The sequence below is a fragment of the Callorhinchus milii genome, unplaced genomic scaffold, assembly GCF_018977255.1.
Source record: "Callorhinchus milii isolate IMCB2004 unplaced genomic scaffold, IMCB_Cmil_1.0 Scaffold26, whole genome shotgun sequence".
NCBI classification, from domain to species: Eukaryota; Metazoa; Chordata; class Chondrichthyes; order Chimaeriformes; family Callorhinchidae; genus Callorhinchus; species Callorhinchus milii.
The window spans coordinates 1,442,822-1,467,500 of record NW_024704767.1 but is presented as its reverse complement, the minus strand read 5'-3'; the positions used below and the strand labels follow the sequence as shown (position 1 = coordinate 1,467,500).

General features: G+C 38.8%; 2 protein-coding genes across 2 annotated transcripts in view; one reads left to right on the top strand and one right to left on the bottom strand.

Annotated features, from left to right (window-relative positions):
- The window catches only part of LOC103187000 (regulator of G-protein signaling 7-binding protein), an 8,106-nt gene extending 6,412 nt beyond the window's left edge, over positions 1 to 1,694 (top strand). Inside the window, exons 5-6 of the mRNA XM_042344062.1 lie at positions 425 to 495; positions 739 to 1,694. Coding sequence (XP_042199996.1) covers positions 425 to 495; positions 739 to 815 — 148 coding nt within the window. The 3' untranslated portion in view covers positions 816 to 1,694. The remainder of the gene's footprint in view (positions 1 to 424; positions 496 to 738) is intronic.
- A 929-nt stretch (positions 1,695 to 2,623) lies between these two features.
- Positions 2,624 to 24,411, bottom strand: secisbp2l (SECIS binding protein 2-like). The gene is made up of 18 exons (XM_042344021.1): positions 24,311 to 24,411; positions 16,941 to 17,116; positions 16,455 to 16,776; positions 15,973 to 16,090; positions 15,217 to 15,440; positions 14,527 to 14,551; positions 14,042 to 14,157; positions 13,649 to 13,746; positions 13,479 to 13,545; positions 13,194 to 13,361; positions 12,653 to 12,794; positions 11,442 to 11,614; positions 10,820 to 10,958; positions 10,399 to 10,561; positions 9,008 to 9,228; positions 8,761 to 8,915; positions 7,605 to 7,821; positions 2,624 to 7,023 (listed from the first exon to the last, which is right to left on the bottom strand). Exons 1-18 carry the CDS (start codon positions 24,332 to 24,334, stop codon positions 6,386 to 6,388), a joined length of 3,186 nt encoding a protein of 1,061 aa, XP_042199955.1. The 5' UTR covers positions 24,335 to 24,411; the 3' UTR covers positions 2,624 to 6,385.
- Positions 24,412 to 24,679: the final 268 nt, after the last annotated feature.

Genomic DNA, 24,679 nt, shown 5'->3' with positions numbered 1-24,679 from the left:
ATATTCCTTGCATTTGATACAGTGCCTTATCACATCTACGAGACGTCTCAAAGATCTTCACAGAATATACTGTAAAGTTGAGTCCCTGTATATTTAATATACTGTACATTTAAATAGCTGGTAATGTTTATTTTTATACAAGGACAAACAAAGCCAACTTGACAATACAGATAAAAGAAAATTTCCAATTTCTTTCCATCCCAATTTCATCCCACCCCATCTCCAAGTGGTATTCAGAACAGGGATTGAGTGAGATTTGAACTGTTTCAACTTTCATTTATACTGCAATTGCAGCAAAGCAATGACTTGCTGCTAAATAATGTCTGATACAAATTCAGCACAAAATGCCTGTAATTTGTGAGCACTATTTATTAATTTTTTAAAAAAAATAGTAAAACTCTCTTGTACTTGTTCTGTATTTCAGTGACATACAGGAAATGAGATACCTTCTGAGAAAACTTAGAGATTCAATGCCGCAACATCTTAGAATACAGGGTAAGTGTTAACTTCAGCTTTTGGGGGAATACCATAATAATCCTTGCACTTGATATAGCACCTCAACAGATCACTGAGATGTCTCAAAGCACTTCACAGAATATATCGCAAAGTGGATTGACTGTGTATTTTATGGTCGAAATGTGGCAGCCAATTGCTCACAGCAGTATCCTACAAATCAAATGATTCAAAAGGCATTCCAAAGAACTCGAAATGCAATTATCGCTGCTCATTGTTTTGCAGATGAGGACGATATACTGACCATATACCCCAAAATTCGGAAGAAGAGAAAGTGCGCATTGTGCTGCGTGAAGAAATGAAAAGAACGGCGTCTGTGTTCGCATTCCAGTCCACGGATTTCTCCCCGTAAACTCTTTGCACCTCAGAAATGGAATTGTGCTCTGGCCGTGGGGTGTTCACTTTTGATGAAGACATTTCTTTCGTCATGAAACCTTCTCTGAACCAAGAAGCCGTATTAGCAACTTTAAAAGTTGGGGCAGTGTTGAAAGATGACCCGCAATGCAGGATATGCATTTATTTTCAAACCTGTCTGTTTTGAGCAGACTGCCACGTTGGGCCAGCTATAAGAACGCTAATCAGTCTCAGGTCCCTGGGCTGGGTGGGGAGAATATGAACCAGTTACTCCTGTTTGCCACCAATTAACCCCAGAAAGTGGGTCTGGGCAGATGCTTAAGAGATATCCTAGCCTGCTGACATACACACACACACACACACACAGTTTGTGCTCAGATAACAAGACATTTGAGTGAGATATCAGCAGTCAGATAGCAACCATAGAATTGTACCGGTCGATGAATCCATCTTCAGAAGAGATTTTTATTTTAAAAAATTGCTATCTGTCATATAAGATAGCAGTACACAATTGGGCACTCAATGATACAGTTGTTAAAACATTAGCTAGCGTACCTCTGTTTAACACCGTGTTGGATATCTAGCTTACTGCTGTTTAATGCTGTGTTAGATGGGTTTTGTGTATGTAGTGTCACACTGAACTGTAAAGTAACTATTTTTCTTGTCGAGTGAAGACTAGATTTATTTATTTTGAAGATTTTAGCAACTTCACTACAAACTTTAGAGCAGCATCACAGTGGTCAAAGTCTAGTCTGTAGAAATATGCTTTAGGATAGCTATAGAGCAAAATGCAAAAAAAATAAACTGGATGTCTCAATAATTTCCAAAGTGATCTCTGTTATTGCTGTGGGAACTTTAAACTCTCCAAGTTAACGTACCAAGGGCAGTAAAGGCTTGGTTTAGTAAAATCGTGAATGCTAGAGCAGAAACAAAAATGTAATTTAGGCACTAAACAGCTCATCATATTGTGCTGTAGCCAGTCACTGTCTAGTTTTGCACATATGGATTGTCCATTTTATTCACATGCCTAGAAGTCTGCTAGTACCAAGTGCACTGTTCTAGACAAACCGTTCCTTCAGGAGAGAAAATTGAGGGCAGTGGAAAGAAGAGTAGGCCAACAATGATGGTCTCATCCTGGAGAGTAAGGTTAACACTTCAAAAAGGCTCTGAGTCAGACAAAATTGTTCTCTTCCCTTCATGTGCAATTTCCTTTTTTGGTGCTTTTATAACTGGAATGAAACATGCTCTAATGCGGGTAAACAAAACATTCCTCTTGCCATTAAGTCTTTCAAAAATAAACAAAAAAAGTTTCCGGATTCCAGGAGAGAATACACATACAAAAAGGTAGATTTCACATAGTTGTTTCCTCCAATTGAGTAAAATATCTGCAGAAAATCTACAGAATCCATATCTAGCCGCTCCAGGCTTGAAACGGGGAAAAAAAAATCTCAAAATTTTTGCTGCACCACGTGTGGGGAAACTCCTGCCAATGAACTCCCCCGCTTCATCTTGCTTGCTGGCATTCAGCAGTCAAGGACAGCCAGACTCAGTTACGAATCCCACAAGCAAAAGATGCTTATTAACTATCTTCTGCTCATGGTATTCGAACAATTACAATGTCAGTAAATGCTGGTACCGGCACTGCAATTACACTTAGCCAGAAATTCAAGCTCGCCGGACTTGATCTCTCCCCCCCCACCTGCCAGGGTTTTAGTAATTGGATTTTGGAAAAAAAATACTCAATGAGTTTCTCAGATTTGCTTGCAATTACAACAGTTGGAATTGGCTGATTACTTTATTTTTTGTTAAATAACAGACGTTCAAGATACAATGCTATCAAGTTATTTACAACAAACATGTTATTTACAAGAGAAAAAGGAGAGCAAAATACACAATATGCTATAGAATTGTGTTCATCCATTACCATTCTGCTAATGCATCAACTTTGGACTGCATACAGTAAAACTACTTCAGCTTCTGTCAAAAAATATCTGTATGCACAACAAATTTATATAAATACAAATTGAGAACCAATGTAGTTTGGTTAATCGGACAGATTTGAGCACCTCTTTTTGTTTTTGAGCGTCAGCTGAGGATTGTATTAAGGAATTACACAATGCAAGGAAAACACATTTCATAATAATCTTCAGAATTAGTTTATAGAAGGGAATTTTTTCTAATATTTACATAGTGCAAAGTATGCAGTTTTCTAGAATTACTCCATTATGTACATTACAAAGCAAATATGCCATTCAAGCACAAGACATCACACCCTTCATGTAAAAGCTGAATCACTTTGTGTTAACTGAATTTTCCCCATTTCCACTCAAAACAGATTTCAAAACAAGAAATGAAGATACCAATTGTATTGATATTGCAATTAATAGTTCACTGCATGTTAATCTTTCCTGACCCTTAAGCGAAGATCCAGTGAGGACAAGCAAAACAGCTTTCCAGGACTTGTTAGGTAAGTGTGGTTACATCCATGAAGGAATTATTGTGAACATTTAATTTTTTCACCAGTCTCTGCTGAGCAGAGCACCAAACATTAATAACATTTAATAAATCCTGTACTGGGTAGAATGGGCATTGCTGCAGAAACGGGACAAAATGATCTCCCAATCCTTGGTTTTCCAAGTCTAGGCCATCAATCAATGCACAAACAGTGTGAATCTAGGGAAGAACACCATTTTATTCATACTAGCATTAGTACTGTATAAAACTGTGGTCAAGAATGAACTTGGTCTCTATTTTGTTACTAAGCTTTCTTAATCACTAGTCGATGGAATATACTTCCTCCCTTTTCAACATTAGTACAACGCAGAAGTGCTCAAATTATCTGTTTAGATTAGAAAGGTGTAAAATGTTACAGAACACCCTTTGCAAAGCGGTTTTGTATTTTAGTTTCTCCCATCAACAGAAATTAAATACTGAAAGATTGTTCAAAAGCTTTTCTCCCCCCCACAATTTTGTACATCAATATTTCTAGGTCATGTATAAATTTACAAATACAATTAACATTAGAAAAAAAGCAAAATGACACTGGAAACTTCCTCTACAAATATTAAAAATATTTCTCAGGTTTCAACAGCACCAGATGTTGCTATAGATCAAGTTCTACCCCACCTACTGGTGCAACCAGATATACACCTAACACAGTAATGCATTCCCACAGAGCAAGAGCACACCATCTGTACAAGATTCTCTACACCAGTAATTCTCATCTATCATTTCCATAAAGCAACAAGGTTTTTTTTTCCTCCCACTGTGTAAATCCTTTCTTCTTCAAAGCGAGTGGCTGGAATATATACCTAACAAGAATTCTTCATGTCAGTTTAAACTGCTCCCATAATAAGCCAATGCAAAAGCGAGCTTAGACATGCAACTTTTATTGGCTTTGCCAGTTTTCCATTGGACCTCAATTTGATGCAACTAGTAATGACAGCTATATAGATATGCTGCTCAAGTGTTCCTTCCAGTGAACAAGATGTGCTTTCTAACACCGCAGGGGTAAGCGTACATCAGATAAGGCGGCTGCAATTTACCACGAATTTGGAAAATCTGCAAGCATACATTGATTTTAAACTCATCCCTGAAGGTTAATACTGCCAACAATACACACACTCAGAACTTCTTCACACCCAGTATTGTAACTAGCACATTTCCATTTTACTTGCCAAATATCCAAGGAGAGCTGGAGATCTGATTCCAATGACTGGAAGAGAACAATAGAAGCAGGCTATGGCCATTTTATACATATTTAGTTTCTGGTGGGGTTATGCAGAGCTGCAGCTAAATAACATGCCCATCAAATCTGACAATTCCCCCAAACACCACACACACACCAAAAAAAAAGTATTTTAGTTCAACTGGAGCTAGACAAACCATCTTTCATTTGGAATCCAAGACAATACGTACAAATTTCCTGGGACCAGGCTAATTAGTACTCTCAAAAGCTTAAAGCTACCATGTTTGTCTAATTAACACTACAAGTATGTCTAGGTTGATGTATGTGCGCGAAAGAGAGAGAGAGAGATCAAAAGGCGAAAGTTTCTCAAAATACTGTCTGCATAATTATGAAATGCAACAAAGTATGAAAGAACCATAGCCTGATAAATTACATTAACCCTAACATTTCCATTCCTGTCTGTAAAACTGCGCTACATATACCCAAAGACAGTATTGCCCCCCATTTAGGAGAATGTTTACTTGCTGATCTCAGTTAAATGATATTGCTATTTTTTCTAGCCCCATCTCATGTTCACATCAGGACACACTTGCTTATTTAATGGTAATTATACACATCGTTTGAGGATAAAGCCCAAAATTGATAATAACAAAGAGAAAAATACATAACATTTCAAAGACTTTTCAAATGGTCTAGTCATATCCATAGTTCCTGATAAGTAAATACTTCAGTAATGTCCAAAATGTTTACATCAGATTTCAATTACATTCCTTACATAGCTGAGCAATGGTACAGTTGATTCGATCATACATGAAGTCTACTTATATGCATCTTTTTCTGTCCCAACCTATTTCATGTAACTGAATGCCGCTGGATTTTAAAATGAAGTTTGAACAGGGAATAGATGCCCTAAACTATCAGTAGCTTAAAGCCTTTGTTGCAGCTTAAATTTCATAAAGGCAGAGCTTCTTAAACCATTCAGCGTAAATTTTGCTACAAAATACCACATTCTTGTAAAAAACTGATGGCTGTTTTTCCATCAACATTTATATTTTCTTCAAAGATTCATAAAGGATTTACAGGAACCATCTAGAAAAAAAAACATGAGAATTCACAAATACACCAAGAAACCTGGGTCAATAAGAGATTTTGAGATGACAAGACTTGCTAACATCCAATTATACAAGTTCCCCCCAAAACTAAGAATTTAGATCACAAATCAGTGAAAAATTGAGATGAGGTGATCTATAAACAGCAGACTTAAGTTTCCTATACGTCAAGCATTCCTGAGGTCACTGATGTAATTTTTACATTTTAATTTTGTTTAGGTAGACTCAAATGGATGCAAAATTATTTTGTAGTCAACTGATCAATACTTTTACATTTTGATAGCTGGCAGTAAAACTACCATTTGAGGTTTCACCCGAATCCCTTGTTCTTTACAAAGAAAATGTGCAAAATAGTTTTTTTTGAACAAATCAATGGAAATGTCAGTAGAACAATACGTTAGCAACAACACTTTCAAAGACAAATCCAAACAGACTACAAGGTGGAAATATTAGAGTCAAAGGATAAGTTCCCAATGACACTAAAATTAATTGACACTTGTAGCTATGACTGAAATCCTTGTTGTTTTAAAAAAAATCTACCCCAAAAAAGTATCCAGGTAATTTATCTGTTTTAAATAGAATATAATTTTACACAAGTTTGATGATGCTTATAACAATTTGGATGTGGTCTGTTTCACTAACAAATAACTTTTTTTTTTGCTAATTCCATGAGTCTACCTAAACCTAAATTGTGCTCTGTGTGAGCGATGCTGGTCTGTCACTACAAACAGGTTTGACTCTCAGACTCTGCACAATGGGAATCTTCACTCTCTGCCGTCAGATCGATCTGTTCAACTGTATCCAGCTCTTCGGTGTCGCTTTGCTCATCGCAGTCTTCTTCTGTGCTGTCAATATTTTTGCTAAGCTGCAGCGTCTCCAGTGTTTTCTGGGCCTCCGATACCCAATCGTCAACTCTGCTGCTGAAGGTTCCCGCTATGGACACGGGCTCGTGGACATAATCTTCCTCTTCATCATCCTCGTCATCATCATCCTCCTCTTCCTCCTCCTCCTCCTCAAGCATGTCGGGTACGAGAGTGCTGGTGGTGCTGGTCATGGAGGAATTGAGAACGTCCCTGCAGCTGCCATCAAGTGATCCCGTCTCGGTGCTCTGTTGGGAGGCCCACTCCAAAATATCATCGGTTTTTCCTTCTTCCTTGTCTGAACCAGACGATTTTGTGGCAAGGGTTCCCTGAACCACTGCAGAGCTAGTGGTAACTCCCAGAGTGTGTTTGTTGCAACTGGTATGAACAGTTGGTAAACTATTACACTTCTCTGCAACAGGAGTCCCACTTGATGTTTTCTCGCTCACACAACACTCAAGGGTATCGGTTGCTTCTACCATATTTCGCCAATTTGTTTCTATTAAATAAAGACATTTACAATGTTAAATTATTACATAATAAAGCTGAAAATAATGAACTTATTCACTAAGTAAGAGCAGCAACACTACAATTCGGGTCAATATTCCCAGTAGTTCAACACAGCACCTAGCTTCTGTAAATGTCAGGAACATTTACATTTCTATTCTGTAAACCTTAAATACTTAATGAATTAGTCATAACGACCAGTACAGATTTTACAATTACATTACGTGTGCTACTCAGTACCTTTGAGCTATATATCCATTCAGAAAAGTGAGGTATACAGTATAATAAAATTGGTTCCCAAATATGTATTTTTTGTTAACTCTAAAAATCTCACACACAATAATAGAACTAGTAATTGCCAATCTAATAACCTGCACCAGCATCTTATATGATCAATTGTTTTTTTAAACAAAAAAACAAAACAATATTTTGATGGAATTCCTACTTTTAGCATTCAGTTTTACCGGTGAACAACAAAATCCATTACTAATGGAAAACATTACTTGGAAGCGCAATATTTTATTAAGTACAATTCTTAAATAACAAAGGATGATTTGAAAATTGTTTTCTTACCGTATTCCTTTTCATTCACTTCAGAAATCGGCTCCGATATCACACTACAGAATGAAATGGCACTGGCTGCAGAAGGGTTCCGTGAGTGGCCCATGTGCGGTACCTTCCGGGTGTGCTTCAAGGCCTCTTCAGCTTGTTCCTGTTCCAACGCTGTCACCATGTCACGGTATGCTTTACGGGCTTCCTCCGTCAATGATACTAACTTATTAAACAGATTCTGTAACGATGGAAACGGTTAAACATACATTAGTATATTGTGTTCTCGATGGAGGTTTTTAAACTTAATACCTAGACTTACTGGTTTAATAATAATTCTTGTGTTTATCTCATAGTTGCGATGTCTCAAACCACTTCACACAGTGCACTGCAAAGTGTATATTTTGTGGGCTTTAGAATAGATTCCAACCCTTATAGCACATCAAATATAGATTTAGTTGAGAAAGCCTTGGGATGGAAGGAAGAAAAAACAAATTCATATCAGACAGGCATGGGAACCTCTACCACCATTCAGTTTGTGAGCAGTTTGCTTCATTTGGAGAAGATTTGCTTTTTGCTCGGTTTGAACACTTCTGCAGTTTTGCAGCATTGCATTTCAGTGCCTTGGGACAACCTCCCGAGCTGAAAGGTGCTATACAAATGTAATTTGGTTGTTGTAGATGAATGTGAAATAACTATTCTATTTAAATCTATTTACTTACAATCCTTTCAACAGATTCAGAGGAAAATGTATTAACTACATATTAACAAAAAAAATTCAATGGTCAATTCACCAGTTACGCAAGTCTATTTTACATTAGGTTAAGCAACATTTTATTTTTAAACCATCCCAAAATAGCTGCCACACCTGCATGGTCACAAGTTGTTTTTGAAAGATTACAAACAATTATTTTGCTTTGGTAGGGTTACATCTTTGTATAAATTATAAAATGGGTGAAGAGAATTGAAATTGTAGACATTAAAAAGTTAATTGGCCATTAACCTTTCATATCAAAAGTATAAAGCCTTTGAACTATGGTGACATTTAAGAAATGGCTAAATATTGATTTTGCTACACTATTGCAGCCGGCAAGCAGGTGACTGTGTGCACATGGGAACAGAGGATTAGTTGGCTCTCAGGCCCCAATAATCATAGAAGCAAACAAAAATCCAAACGTACTTCAGCATCACTGTAGTTGAAGATCCCGACAACGCTGACAGGAACAAGTTTATTCACACACCGGCCAAGAGCTTTACGGCCCAGCGCGAAGACAAAAGGGATTTCCTGCTCTCGGGCCATAGCAATCACATTGTACAAAGCTTCGTCAAGTCCACCTGAAGGAAGAGGGAAATGAAAACAGATTAGAATGAAAGCTAACCATTTCACATCTCCAAAAATGTTTCACAGTGAACCAATGGATTAGTACCTTTTGACTGAATTTTTTCACAGTTTGGAGAGATGATTACACATTTGATCTTCCTCAATTTCATATGTTTGGTCACCTCGCGCAGACCCATGACAAGTCTTCTCTTCATTTTGGCTTTGATGGGATCTTTCTGGTAAACGCGCTCTTGGAAGCGAACAAGTTCTTGTAATAGCAACGTCACACATTCATCAATGTCTTTACTGAGAACCTGATTACAATACCTGGACAACAAAAACAATCAGAAATATTTGAGATTCTTATTAAATGTTAAAGCATCAGTAATATTATTAAAAAAAAACAGATATACATTTACATCTAAGAAGAAATGCTCTATTGACTTAGAACTCTTGATCCTCCAAAGTTAAAACTGAACGAATATTTCAACATTACAATTAAGTCTATGAATCTGTGTTGTGCGCAAGTTCATGCTTTAATGATCATCCATATCTATTCTTAAACACTCCCTGTCAATTTTTTTTTAATTAAGACAATTTTATTTTCTATTAACCAAATGTACAAAAGTTTAACATTTAATAGATGTCATTTGACCCTGTTAATTAACCTTTGTAGTCAAGTTGTGTAAGAGTATTCTCAGTGAAACTCAGTTTACCAGTCTCTGACTGTTAGTGATGTGGCCGGTGTCAGGAAAATAACAGAAAATAGCCAGTTCTCTTCTACCACTTTGCACTTATAGTAAGCATAGATTCAACTGTGGCATGCAACAAATCCAGAAAGAGCAGTATTTCCAGCTTATGCGGACTGGCTCAGTCTGTATAGAATTTACCAAACATAGCTGGGCTTAGTGGTACTTTACTCAGCCCATGGCATTGTCTTTCATGCAACCAAGATAAAGGTCAATAGTGTGCAAACACAAGGTTACAGAATAGAAATAACAGTCAGTTGTCAATGTCACCAGCTTGCGTTGATTCTGAGTTTCAGGAGTTGTAGTTTAGTTAGGCGTGTAATTTCTAAAAACAAATTTAAAATAGTCAAGTGGCATCTCACTATTAACTGAATCACCCATCAGTAATTTCAAAACCATTTTCTACTTATACAGATATAAATGCTACTATATTATTTGTTATGAATTAAATTGTTTCAGAAAGCCAGAATTAACCTAAATTCTATTACAATGCTTCACTCACCATGCATATAGTGCACCACAACCACGTTAGTCCTTACACTCAAGTAAACATTTATTATTATTACTATACAAGGATTATTATGATGTAACTTCATCCTCTTTTACATTATTGTTGCTACTTTACGTTTTAAAATTGGCAAAAGGCCTCCACTATATCAAACTATTAGTTCTACACAGAAAGCTGCAAATGAATTCCCCCCCCCCCCCCCCACACACAGAGCTTTTACAAACTCTCAAGGAAGCTTACTCTCTGAAGCGTCTGCTATGGATTTTTGTGATGGTTGAGGAAGCCATAGGACTGCCAACTCCTGAGCTAACGGGAGATCCTTGTGAAACTGGCGTCATACTGTAGGGGGAATTCTGACTTGCAGGAGATATAGATGCATCACTGGGCACGCTCAAACCATTATCTGAAAATATAAGAAGAGGTAACTCAATCACGCACTTTGCCCTGATTTGCAAGATTCATCCATCACTTTGCTCTCCGTTATGTTAGGACAAAGCTAGTGCATCAACAAACAAAATCTCTTTTCATGCATAATTAATTACAAAGAGTTCATTTAAGAAGCATGCACATTGCTTTTCCTCCATGACATTTGTGGACTGCATGGGCCAGTTATAACATGATAAAGCAGCCCCCAAATTGTGTAATAAACTCCTGTCCTCACCTTCCTGAGAAACCCCTTCTTGGCTTATAGTCTGCTCCTCTGGAAAATGTAGTTGTACATCGCCCTGATCCTCTGAACCGACAACTGCTGGCTCAAGTGAAAACCTATTTTTCTTTTCTTCTCTTTCCTTAAGAATTATCTGTATACAGAAGAAAAAAGTTACCATAATACAATAATCGGGATAGTCACAGTAGTAGCTTGGATGGATTTTCCATCTCAGAATATTTCAATACCATACAAACGGGTGTTTGTTTTGCTCAGGAACCATGGATTCCATGTGAACCACAAATCAACAGCTTTTCAACATCTTGAAATCTTGAAGCCTTAGTTGTCAAGGCTAGACAACTAAAAAAAGGTATGTTCCTAATGATGATTACATTTTTCTCTACAACTCACGTTCCCTGGATAGAACACTTTGTTGTTAGAGTAGAACTCTGATATAAGGGAGTGATTTAGGTGGGAATCTGATGACCTGGATGTTTATAAAATGTTGGCCATTTTATGAAGTGAGAAGCCGGATGTTTTTCTGCACGAATGAACAGTGGATGGGGAAGTATGGAGCGCACTTCATTAAATGGGTTGGGATTCTGACAGGCACATAGTATCGCTCAAAACTCTTCACCTTTTTAAGTGCAGTGGGACGTTTTGCTTTTGGAATCTCCTTCTCCTTGCCTCGCTTCACCCTCGGGGCAGTGGAGTCCAAGGGATTATGGGGGAATCCAATGAACTGCTGAGATTTCTGGAATGTTTTCAGATTCCCGGAGTCTTTCATGGAATACGGACCTGGTGTACCAACTGCAAAAAGAAATAGTCAGCAAGGAAATTTATCAGTACGGTTTTTCAAGTCTTTAAAAAAATTAATTAGTCAACTACAGTGAGACGACACAACCATAACTGGTATTGAATTCAGAAAATGTTAGCAGTCTTTTCTAGTTGGTGTTAAAGGTCGAGGCACGTTGACAGAGCTGCATCTGGTTGTACTAAACCAGATTAAGGTACACTTGATGCTGACAGTGACCATCAAGAATAAAGTGTTTTATCCCCATACACTGACATCCTCACAATGAACACCAGAAATTCATCAAAGCAGTTAATGCAGTTTTGTGAAAGATATTTGCACTTTACTCCTGTAGAGAACAAGATCTTGAAAATGCTTCAGACTCTAATGGTTTTCAACAGGATACAATTCAAAAATAATTACACTAATGTAATGGCTCAGTATTAAATAGCTGTTCTTAACCTACAATAAAACCCCATGTGGGCAGGTTCAATGGGTCAACAATCTTGTCAACCATTACAGCTATTTTTTGCAATGAAGGGACTGTAAAAGATGTGCCAATTATGGTATTAAAACAGTACACATTTATACCAGTTTTTTTTGAGAAAGCTAAATAAAATCTGGGCAATTACTGCTGAGGATTAGACTTTTTCCTCCTATCCCTTATATAAAGGTCTGAATATAAACACTAAATTTGCATAGCACCTTTCAAGTTGTGAAGGACGTCCCAAGACGCTGGAAGGTAAATGAATGCCACTGAATCATGAGTTGCATGGAAATGCACAATGTTAGGAAATTAACCTTGCTCACAGTCCCCTTGAAGCTGGGTTTGAGCAGAAAGCTGACAGGCAATTAACAGTACATCGAACACAGAGCCCTTCCCCCCAACCACGTGGGAGTTGGGCAGGAAGCAGGAAAGCTAAAGAGAGGAGTCAGTTAAATACTGAATGAGAAGGTTAATATTAACGCAACTTCAACTATGAAATGCTGAAGACTAAGATAATAACACTGAGGCAACAAATTGAAAAAGTGCCAAGTACAGTAGATGAGCTTACTGCAATATGACAGGGGTTTTGTGTTGGTCAGCTGTTTTGCTTTCATTGCTTGTTGCTGTTTCTCTAATGCTGCTAACATGTCGCCCAGATCCAGCTGTACAGGGGCTTTGCTTTTCCTCCCCGCTGCCTTACTTAGAGCCTCCTAAAGAAAGTGCAAAACAAACATTGAGCGAGAGTTCAAAGGGCAACAGCCATTTAATTTATTTTTGGCTGAAGGTTGATTTATGGGTCCTTCATTAATTACATTAGCATATGGCATGTAATTTACCAGGGTGAAACAGAGCAAGTTTATTTAGTACCTCATAAACAGAAGATATTTAAAAATTCTCTTCTATGGAGAGGAATAAACACAAAACAATCCTACCCTCTTCATTGTGTGTCCCGAGTACATTAAAATTTACTTGTTGATACTGTATTAAAACTAAAAAAAACTGCAGAAAATTGCAATAATACATAATTATTTATTAAGTGCAAACTTTAGCAGTAAAAATGCAGACGATTTTTTAAAAACAGCAGTGATGATTTTACTAAGAAACTATACCTGGAGTTTCTTCTGCTCCATGCTGATCTCAGAATACTCCTGGGCGGTAGCAAGCGCTGCAGCCAGCGCTTTTTTCCTCTGACTTTTAGCACGTTTTGGAATAGCTGTGGTTATGGGAATAGGTGTTTGCACTATGCTGATAGGAGACGTTGCTGGAAGATCTCCCAGCTGCAGCAAGGCAAAGATAAATTAATTCACACTGAATCTAAACAGGCATTAGTTATTTTGCAAAACAGTATTTTTAAAAAATAAGTCAGCAGTTTGAATTATCTAAGTTTCATTTACGAAGGATACATTGAGTGCCAACAGTATATGGCTGGCATGCAGAAGAGTTATACTTAGCCCAACATGGCTACAGAAGGATTCCTGTTGCAATGTTTAGTTTAAATACACACACACAACTCCATTTCAGTTTCACTGAACACTCACCCCAAGTTGTTTCTTAGCGAGTTGACAAATGGAAGAATTCTTTATTCTGAGCATTATCGTGGCCTACAGCTTTACTCTTAGATGCCCCGGCTCCAATAATCAATTCCGGAAACTCTCTGTCATCCTGTACAGAAAAGATTCATAAATTGTAGAAAGTGTAGTGTGCGATTTCTTTTTAACTACGCAATCGAGTATAGCTTGGGGAACTAAATCACAGTAATCCACTTCTCTTTATATGTAGCTTTCAAAATCAACTGCAACCACAACAGAAGCGGCTTCTATTTAACATACACAACACACATACTGACAGAGAGTAAATATGGATGTACTGAACAGGTTAAAAGATGTGGGGTTAATTAATTAATTTACCCTGGTTCAGTTCAAAACGATAAAAGCCATCTAAAGTAGCATAGTCTAACCTGTGTATACCGCTGCTCTGTTGGTCTGCCACCTCGACTACAGGAAAATGTCTGGATATTGTCCATCCCAATTCTCTGAGGTGCCTGGGAAGCTACATTTACCCAATTTGAGCCTCCTGAGAAAGAAATCATTTGCTTTCTCAAAATACCCGTAAAAGAAAATCAATTCTGTGTTAACAATCAGAATGAATAATGAGGCCGAACGGACACCTGAAATCTATTAGCTTAAAAAATGTGCAGAACCACCCGATACAAATTTTATTCACAAATCTACTCAATTATACAACTTTTTGTTAAAACAGAAAATACTAGGCTACAAACATGGATGTATTCACTTATATCAAATAGATGAGAACATTTAGCCTTAATTTTATATGCCAAACACAAAACTCTCAACTACAATGAGATAATCCTTAGGTTTGATTTCCAAAAGCTGCAAGGATTTCTCATCTTATTGTAAATGGAGCCGCTGTTCTAAAAATTACCTGTTATCCCGGTTAAATCTTCCACCTGAAAGAGAAAGCAACAGCATTATAAATAAACTGCATTTTGGTATTCACTACCAGTAATGAGATTATTTTAAAACGTCCTTAACTGGTAATTAGCACACTGAATACTTATTCCACAAAGAAGGGAAGAGGAGACATTTGTATTTTTAATGTTGTATGTTTTATGGAGACAAGTAAAATGTCATTGTATTGTTGCGAGTGGAACCAAATTAATCTAATTTTCTTCAGACAATTAAACCCATAAAGATCTACACCAACGATCTATTTTGTGACTGAATGAAAGCACCTCATCAGAAACCAGTAGTACACTACCATTTTGCGGAGGTTTGTAGTCGCTGGCTATGGAATTTAAACTCAGAATCAATGCTGAGTTTCCTGATTAAGAAAATCTTTCTAGATTTAAGGGGGTTGTTTTCCAATAAAATCAATATGCATCCACTTTTCCTTGTACATATTTCCCTTACATTTTATAGATCTCTTTATAAATGCAGCTAATGGGTCATTCTGAGGGTATACATCAAAGAGCAACTGTGCCAAGGTGCATTAGAATGGGATTCCAATAACTAGATCTTTAGAGCAGTTCATGCTGTAAAGGGAAAAAGCTGAACTAATCCTTAACAGGCATTTTCTATTCTGGTACATTAATAACTGAACACATATACATACTTTATTGGATTCTGTACTCCTTGTGGTAGCAAGTACGGCCTGACTGTGACTGTGCTTGGGACTGCAATAGCCACTATCACTGTCAATATCAGCTTCGCTCGCTCCTTGCTCACTTGAAGACTCTGCTGCTGGGTGAGAAGCCCTTCTCCTCCTGATTTTTGACTTCCACAGCAATGGGCTGACCCGGTCCGAAAGAGATTTGTTAGCCACATCTCCAGGAAAGTCTTTTTTAAAAATAAAGGAAAATAAAAATCACATTGACATAGTCCTGTATTTACACATGGTATTCAGAACAAAACTTTGAAATAGTCAGCTTGCTCAACGACCTCAAAGGGACAGCCCAGTCAGCACTTAAGATATACAGACCAGAACATTGAATGGATCCTACAAACAGCCTCGTTGATCCTGGGGTAGGGAAGGAAGAATGACTCGCCATTGTTTCCACTTGTAATCACTATCCAATGAGATCCGATGGAAAGTGTACGTGTGGTCACTGATCGAGTGCAGGATCGGGCTTAGCTATAATGTCCCAAATGGTTCAGCAATCTACCAACATCCATGGTATAGGCTCAGACATGAGGAGAGGCTAGCTGAGTAATGAACTGGGCAGCCGTGGAATCATACGCTGGCCTAAATCAATGCTTTCAGAATTTGTGCTTCATTCATCACATTTTATAATATATAAAAACAGAACTCAAAAGATTTAATACAGATTTTAAATGAAATTCAGATGAATATTGCTGGGCAATAGCTCACCGGTTTGCTGGCTGGCATCCACTAGCAACACAATCTTTGATCTATTTTCAGGACCTGAGGCACTGCTTTCCTTCTGAATAGCTACACTTCGCACAGGAGGCCTGGCGGCTCTCACAAGCTGTACAAAAATAAAAAAAATGCAACTTAAATGTAACCTCGTTAAGCATTCTGAGTTGAGCGTTCTGAGACTTCGCCCCAGGTGAAGGCGTTATATAAATGCAAATTGTAGATGTAATCTTTAGCCCACCCCTTTCAAATTACCCTCCTGGCCTACATACATGGTCAGACCTTTTGTCGTCACTATTCCTTGATTAACCCACAAGAAGGCACTTGTGATGACCGAAGAAGGTAACTCCTGGTTTCTTCTGTCAGACGTGACGCTTTTATGTTTTAAAAATTTGGGTGTGATAACAGCAATTGTTAAACCGTTGAAATTTTCCAGATGGAAGTCGCAAAAAACGAACAGAACTGCAAACGCTTACCTTCTGCACTGAGCCCCGGTTCACTCGGCTTCTCTGAGCTGGAACTTGGCAGACTTGTCCTGCAGGAACTGGTCTTTCGTTGCACTCAGACACCGGAGGTACCATGCCACCTGGCTGGAACGGTGTAGCGTATGGTGCAGGAAAGGGAGAATAGAAGCCCATCATTGGGGTACATGGCGTTGGCATGAACTGGTAGTAAGCATACTCGGTAGACACAGGAGGCTGCGGGGTTGGCAAGATGGGATAGGCAAGATAAGGGCCTCCTGCTAAATTTGTATTTGCCTGCTGCCACCGAATATCATTGTTGTATATGGGCAGTTGCCTGTAATAAGATACAAAAAGATAATCAATATGTACATTATAATGGTGTATCATCTACCATGCTTATGCAACCTCCTCCCTGCTCAGCGTCAGGTTCCGCTTCAAAATGTTGGTATTTTACCAAACGTTCTTACACAAATAAACCCAAAGCGCTTCTTTACTCACCTACTACCTTGATTTTCTTGTACAAAAGGATAACAAGTTATCAAGTAGCTAGGGATGGGAGGAACATCAACACCACTGCTACCACTTCCATCATTAGGGAGAGCCATTGGGACAAGCGTCTCAGAACCCTTCTTCTGCGGTATAAATGGCTCTACTTCTGCTGAAAGCTGGATGTCCTAGTTAAAAGAGGGGGGTGGGGAAATAAAAATCACTCTTAAAATAACTAAGTTTCCAATATTAAATTAGACATCTCATAAAATAGGTACAGTCACAGATTCAAGCTTGATAAAACACCTAATCTCAAATTAAAAACCATATTTGCATTCCACCTGATGAGGCTACTATGTCCTTTCAAGATTTCTGCAGATTTAGTTAAATAATAATCACTATTCAAAAGAAAAAGCAATCAGCTTTAGCAACAAACGGAATGGAAGGGATCATAAAAATGGCTTTGTGGTGCGATTAACACTTCCGCAAGTCGAATGGATATACCACCCTGGAGTTGAAGTGAGTGATGATTGAGTGAAAGTAAAGTACAGGTCATACCAGATCCTTCAAAGCATTTAGTATACAAAGTTTGAAATGTTTGCAAAAATTAAGTGTTTCTTTGGCAAAAAAAACTTCTTACCGATCAGTTCACATATTATGCAATCGCCTAAACTTTGTCAAAAAGAATGAACATACTAGCAAATCATGTAACGGATGGTCAATTCATTAAATTGTTAAATACTTTTAAATATTCTGTATAGGAATTTAGTGATTTGAAAGGGAAATAAGAGCCAAGCATGATGGTTATGCTGATTATCAAAAGCAAATCACTTTTAATAATCCAATAAAACTCAAGAAGTGCGTTTGCCTACAAAATGTAGTTATTACTGGAAATCCTGTGAAGCGCTTTGAGACGTTCTCCTGAGGTGGAGGGCACTATATCAAAAGCAAGGATATTATTTAATATAAGTACAAAATGACTGCTTGTTTGGGGAATGTATATTTACACCAACAATTCAGCAGAGTGAGGAGGAAGGAGAAAGAAAGAATGCATTCAGCTTCTATAACCCTTTAGTTATTTTAACAGCCAGGTGTAGTCAGGTCGGTGCTAGTAGAACTCAGCTTTATCTCCCCAGTTAAATTGAACTTTCATTACTATAATTCTCTAATTTCTCTAACCTTGTATACAGTCATCATTTCCTGACTAATAGCACAGAAGGAAAGATCAGCAGAAAGAACAGAAAGAGAGTCTGTGGAACACTAAGTCTTCCTTTCTTTACCTGTAATACTCATAAAACAATCCTTCCTGCTTGCTATAATCAAGTTGGCTAATTGACTATAAATTAGGATGTGATGGCACACTGGATAACTAGATTCTGTGTGAAAAAAAAGTAATAATTAGCATTTTTCTAATACTGATGTTTTTCACTTTTACAAAGTAATCTGCCATTTTTAAGTTGCTAAAGCATGTTCTTAGTTTTCAAAGACAACTTCTCAATACAACTGTATAGTCAAAGAACAGACAGGGCAGTCAGTTTTAGTGACATCAACGTTTATTAGTGGAGCAGTGGGGCATGGGCACTGTTTTGCTGAGTATAGGGCAGCTGCTGAGCTAGCATTATAGCTTGATGTAGCTGTATTGCCAATTCCCACCAGACAGTGTAAACTCATTCTTAAGTCTCTAAAAATCAGTTCAGTCATACAGATTGCACAAAAAATAATTTACCAAACAAACATGATCTATGAAAACCACAATATGACATGATCTTTGTCCAAAAACTTCTAACAAGCTCTACCAACCACCTCCCCCCCACACCACCGTGTGGAAATGAAACATCGACTGATCTCAAACTTTGTCAGGAGGTATCAATAGTTCAGAGGGAAAACACATGGAGGCTGGGATATAGTGCCTTCTGAGGTTGCCATAAATAACACTCACTTGTTTTAAAATTTTCTACCACCCTCAAAGTATGCAATGAATGCTCTATGGCAAGCCACTGAATGCAACATTTATTCCCACACTAAATACTGTAGGACTTAAACTCCCTTGTTAGGAGATGTGCAACCGACCCACGGAATAAGTTCTGTATACTGTACAACAGCTTGCCGGTCAACTTCTTTACACAGAAATTTAAGATTACAAACATCGAGGTCATTTATTTGTAATAAATTCAATCCAAACTAAACGTTTGGGTTTAGGTTCAGCTGCTCATGGGAGGCACAGCTGCTGTTGTATTCTATTTGACTCAATACGAATATTCTAATTGGTTATTTCATAAAACTAAGTGAAGTCTCGAGACTTCTGCTAAATTTGTAACTAGATACAATGCAATTAACATTTTCCAATGACTCTAGAGTAAAATCAGACAAACCTCGACTACAATGCCCATTTCAGCCTGGCACAAGTGTGTCATAAAATATTACAAGCCTGCATATCCATAGTGCGTTGTACCTGTTCAAAAAACTGACCTTTATACAAGATTCTCAAGGATTCATCTTATAGCACCTGCTTGAGTGTGCAACACCAAACAAACTGAACACAAACAATCAAGAACTCAGAAGGCACCATTGTACTGGGGGGGGGGGGGGGGGGGGGGGCTTTAAAATCACTGAAGTCATTGGCAGATGCACTGAACAAAACAGAAATATATATACAGTGTATGAGAATAAAAAAAACGAGTACAACTAGCGAAGACAGGCTTGTTGATTTGATGAAAATTCCTTTAAGCATTGTTTATTAACAGGCCCATTGTTAAAGAAAGACACACTTGTGCCAGGCTGAAATGGGCATTGTAGTCCTATGGAGATGGCGGGACAATCAGATACAGGAGCAGAGGAGTGCAAAGATGGACCAAGCACCATCACGGCCCGACAGCATGTCGGGTTTGCAATAATTCCGAGAACAGGGCAAAGGAGGCAGGCACAATGTTTAATCTCCATTTAGTTAGACAATGTTCAAGGATTTACTCAGAAGGTGAGAAAACGAGCCTTGTTTATTTAAAATCAGCATTATCTTCGTGAACAAAATTATGTTGTGTCCAAAAGAGAACCTATCACATTGAAACCTGCAGTTTCCTTGTAAAGCTTGTGCGTGTCATCACATAAAAATGCTGCAACTCTTTGCCCTCCAGGAAACACAAGTTCCTCTTCAAGGACAGTCTCATTTGTGCCAACTTAATACTGCAGCATGATACAAATAACTTCAGAATAGAGGTTCCCATATATTGAAGGCATGAGAACTTTCACATTTTCCAAGTTGAAACAGCCTTATCCAAAGTTATAACAAAAGTACTATTCACTATAATCACTATATAATCCTTGCAGTTGATAGAGCCTGATCACATCGTTGAGACATCTCATAGGATGTTACTGTTCTAGAAACTAAACTACTCTTAAACATTGAAATTGCTTAAAAGTGCGCTTCCCACGATTTAGAGCAATGTTTATGGACAAATGTTTTTCCTCAACAGCTCCAATTTCACATGACAGCTAGTTTTCAGTGTCTAAAGAACTAATTCAAAATAGTTCAACACTTAGAATGAACAATTTCCAAAAGGGTGGGTGCTTTAATTTAATGGCAAAGAACATTAACAGTTGTGCACTTTTCCTTCAATACATTATCAGTGTATTAAGATAAATTGGCTTTCGTCTTTTGAATCAAGGTAACGAAAAATAGAAAAACTGTTTACACACCACTTCATAATTTTTCTACAAAAGCTGTGCTTTTCCTTGATTCCCTAGACAGATAGTCACTTATTGGATACTGAATGGTATAAGCGGGTGCAGTGAAAACTAACATATATCTATCTCACATACAGGATTTGAATTTCAAATAAATACTTGGTAGGTACAACAGGCCAGGAGTTTGCCAGTTCTCAAACCCAGCTCTCTGGCTTCTCGCCATATCCCATCTTAGTGCAAATATTTTGCCCACAAAATCCATCAGTCAATTCACTTTGAGTACATATCTCGATGACCTAAGGCGCAATATCAAATGCAATTACTATTAACAACCCATCTAGTTGCTTCTTAAATCATTTACTGCAGTTATCTTCCCTGAAGCTACTCCAAAGTCTTACCTCTTGTGTTAAAAACATTTTTGACTATAGTCCCCTTCTACTTCTTAAACTTGTATGCATAATGTACAACAAATACCTAGAACATAATGCTCTCTTTAGAAAATGGATAAAAATGCTTCCCAGAGCAGAGTTATAATTACAATTAACTTGTTTACTATGTCTATAATCATTCTATTTTCCAAGTGACCTGTTTAAATGACTCAAGTTAAATATAATAATGCGGGCTACGTTAGAAGAAAATATCATTGTATTTTGGTTTGTGGCGCAACCACTTCCTGTACCAAGGTAAACCTTGTTTCTTGTTGGGACGTGGTATTATAATACAAGGGCTTACACAATTACATAATGTTATTATTTTTAGGTTAAAATGCATACTTAATTTTGTTCATAACTCTAAGGAGCTGCAAAACCTGTTTAGTAAAACATCCAACACCAATTTTAAGCCATGAATAAAAACAAGCAGTAGCAGTTAAAATGACGTCTTATTATGTTATTGAGACATCTCAAAGCGCTTCACAGAAAATAGTGTAAAGTGGATTGACTGTCTATTTTGTGGGCAAAATGTGGCAGCCAGTTTGCACACAAGATCCTATAAATAGCCTTGGAGTGAATGACCAAATTGGGGGTTTGTTGGCCAGGACACTGGGAGAAACTCCCTACTCTTTTCAAATAGTGCCATGGGATCTTTACCATCCATCCAAACAGGCAGACGGAACCTCATCTCATCCAAAGGATGTCACCTTGGACAATGCAACATCCCCCCAGCACTGCATTGGAGTACTGGAGGCATTTTGACTATTTTAGACTATGTGATGCCAAGTCCCGGCATGGGGCTTGAACCCTCAAACTTCTGACTGAGAGGCAAGAGTGCTACCACTGAGCCAGACTGACACACAATGCTGCTACTGTACAACTTTTTTTTAAACAAAAAACTTTAAAAATTCAGGATTTTTTCAGCCATTCTCCACATAGCAGACAATAAAAGTTGTGGAGGGCAGGGCTTATGTAGGTACTTTTAAAAGGGTGGGAGTAGCGGCAGCTATTTCCCAGATGCTCATACACTGAAGCCCCCTTGCATGTTCAGCATACCAATACTGTTAAATTGGTTGTCCTCTAGGCCAAGTCAAGAATGAAGCAGAACTGTAGAATTCAAAGCATTCAGTGCACAAAATGTTAAATTCAGCAGAATTGCCATGTGAATGCAATGCTCCTCCTGCTTCACTGAACTAGGCACAAGCCAGTCACTTTTTTAAAAAAAAGCTAGGCTTAATTGAAAATCTCAATTTTAAAAAAATAAGAAAGCAATTATAAAAGTAATGCGGATATTTTACTATATTAGTCACACTACATTCCGTGTTAGTTCAATGCTCCCAAATCTTTCCTCAGGTCAATAATGAAAGACTTGAATTAAGAATTTTAACATCAAGACATTTAAAAAAATCAAATGGGTAGTAATTTTCATTGTAATAAGAGTATTTAAAGTTTAAATTTTTACATTAGAATTCTTTTCACTAAAAATACCCGGGTTACATCATTTTTATCTTAAATCAAGTTTCACTGTATTACCAGACAAATAGTTTTCGATTTCTGATCGCTTTGGTATCTAATCCCATCACACCGGTTTACCTGCATTCCTATCATGTCTTTGCAAATAGTTCAGTTTGCAAAGTCATGGTTACGAAACTGAGTTTATATGGACCCCAAAAGGCCAGATTTCTGGGTCTGTGTTGAATTAGTGCATCTTATCGAGACAGAGGGAAACCTAGTAGCACACAATTGGCTAATAAGAGCTAAATCAGCCTGACTCCTGATAACTGTCTGGTGACACCTGCTGGGAGGTGTGTACAGGCTTGGATATCAGGTGCTTGAACCTGCTGACACTTACGTGAAAAATATCCAATTGGACAAACTGCACCCCAGCACAAGTTAGTATGTTCAGGCAAGGGCGAGGAGGAGAGATATATAAAGAATTATAACCCTACTGTTGATAAGAGACTGTGCCACATGAACAAACAACAACAACAACATGTAGCCCTGTTTGACAAGTCCACCGGATCACAAAAATTGATGTTTTTCCTCACTTTTTTTAAAAAAAAAATCAGGCAACTGAACTAGACTGTGGCTGGGGAGTCCACAAATCATCCTTCTGTCTCGCATTGCGGTAACAAAGTTTAGAAACGATCCCACGGTCCCTTCGCCTCGCTTCCTCCCTCGCCTCCTTCAAGGCCGGTCGGTCGGTCTCAAGACCCTTCTCTTCGACCGTGCCTCGGGTCTCCCACCCACCTCCCTGCCTTCCCTCACCGCCCCTCCCTCACCCCCGCCGGTCGGGCCCCCGACCTCTGACTGTTCAGCGCTTTGGGGCATCCTCCCGACGCGAAAGGTGCTCCATAAATGTAATTTTGTCGTCGCCGCCGTCAACCTGGGGGCACGGTTGTATTTAGGTATGACAAGATAAAACTGTACATCTCCCCCCCCCCCCACCCCATCCCATCCCATCCCCAATCACTTTAGTCTGGAGAGAAGTGCAAAGGGAATTGAAGTTGAGAGTTTGCCACACAAGCGGTTTGGTGATTTACTGAATTTTAAGAGATATATTTTACATATAGATATATATGAGAGAGAGAGGGGGGGAGAGAGAGAGAGAGAGAGAGAGAGAGAAACTCAGATGAAGAGAGACATTTCAGATTTTTTTTGAAAAAAAAACAAAAACAATATATACGTTATGTATAGAGAGAGGGAGGGAGAGAGTTAGAGAGAGAGAGAGAGAGAGGGGGACAATAACGAAGCCGAGCTCAGGGAGGTTCCCCCAAACTCTCACTAAACTGTTAAAAGTCCACGGCCCCAGTGCCAGCGGCCGGTCGGTCCCCCTCCGGAGAGGCGTTTCCCGGTCCCGCTTCCAAGAGGTGGTGGGGAGAGGGGGAAGGAGAGAAAAGAGAGAGAGAGAGAGAGAGGGAGAGAGACCCACCGCCATCACTCGGCAACCGGGGACGGGGGGAGAGAGAGAGGGAGGGGGGGAAATAAAGAGAAGGCGAGAGAAAAAGAGGGCGAGGAGGGGGGAAAGGCAGCCACGGCCGTCGAGGCTTCATTTCACCTCCGTGCGCCGTGGGCCCGACTGCAGGCCTCGGCCTGGCCGCCGGCGGACACCCCGCTCTCCCCCCCTCCTCCCCCCTCACACACAACACAACAACAACTGGGCCTATAAACACACACACACACACACACATATATATAATTACATAACACACACACACACACATCTATATATATATACACACACATACACGACGACAAAGGTTGATTTACCTTCGCGGCCTCGTCCTTCTCCATCCCCGTCGCCCTGTTTGTTGCGGTGGTGGTTATTATTAGTAGTAGTAGGTATTTATTTCGTAGAGAGTGAGAGAGAGAGAGAGAGAGAAGATGAGGAGGAGGAGGAGGAGGGGGAAGAAAGAGAAGAAAGGGGGGGGGGGGGAGAAAAAAAAAAAGGCTGTCAAGTCACGGGAAGACTGGGTGAGGAGAGAGAGAGAGGGAAGGAGGGAAGGAAGGGAAAGAGAGAAGGAGGGAGGGAGGGAGGGATGAAGAGAGAAGGAGGCTGTCAGAGAGGGAGTGCGGGCTTCATGTCGGCCGCTCACTCGCCTCTCGCTGCCCCCGCGCTCTGACTCTCGGACGCTCGAG

What these genes read in the sequence shown, in the direction of transcription:
- secisbp2l (XM_042344021.1), bottom strand. Translation starts at nt 24,334, where the DNA reads ATGGAGAAGGACGAGGCCGCGAAG. An exon ending in GGAGTACAGAATCCAATAAA is followed by an intron (nt 14,552 to 15,216) that starts GTATGTATATGT and finishes TTTCTCTTTCAG; the next exon opens with GTGGAAGATTTAACCGGGAT. An exon ending in AATAAAGAATTCTTCCATTT is followed by an intron (nt 13,546 to 13,648) that starts GTCAACTCGCTA and finishes ATCCTTCTGTAG; the next exon opens with CCATGTTGGGCTAAGTATAA.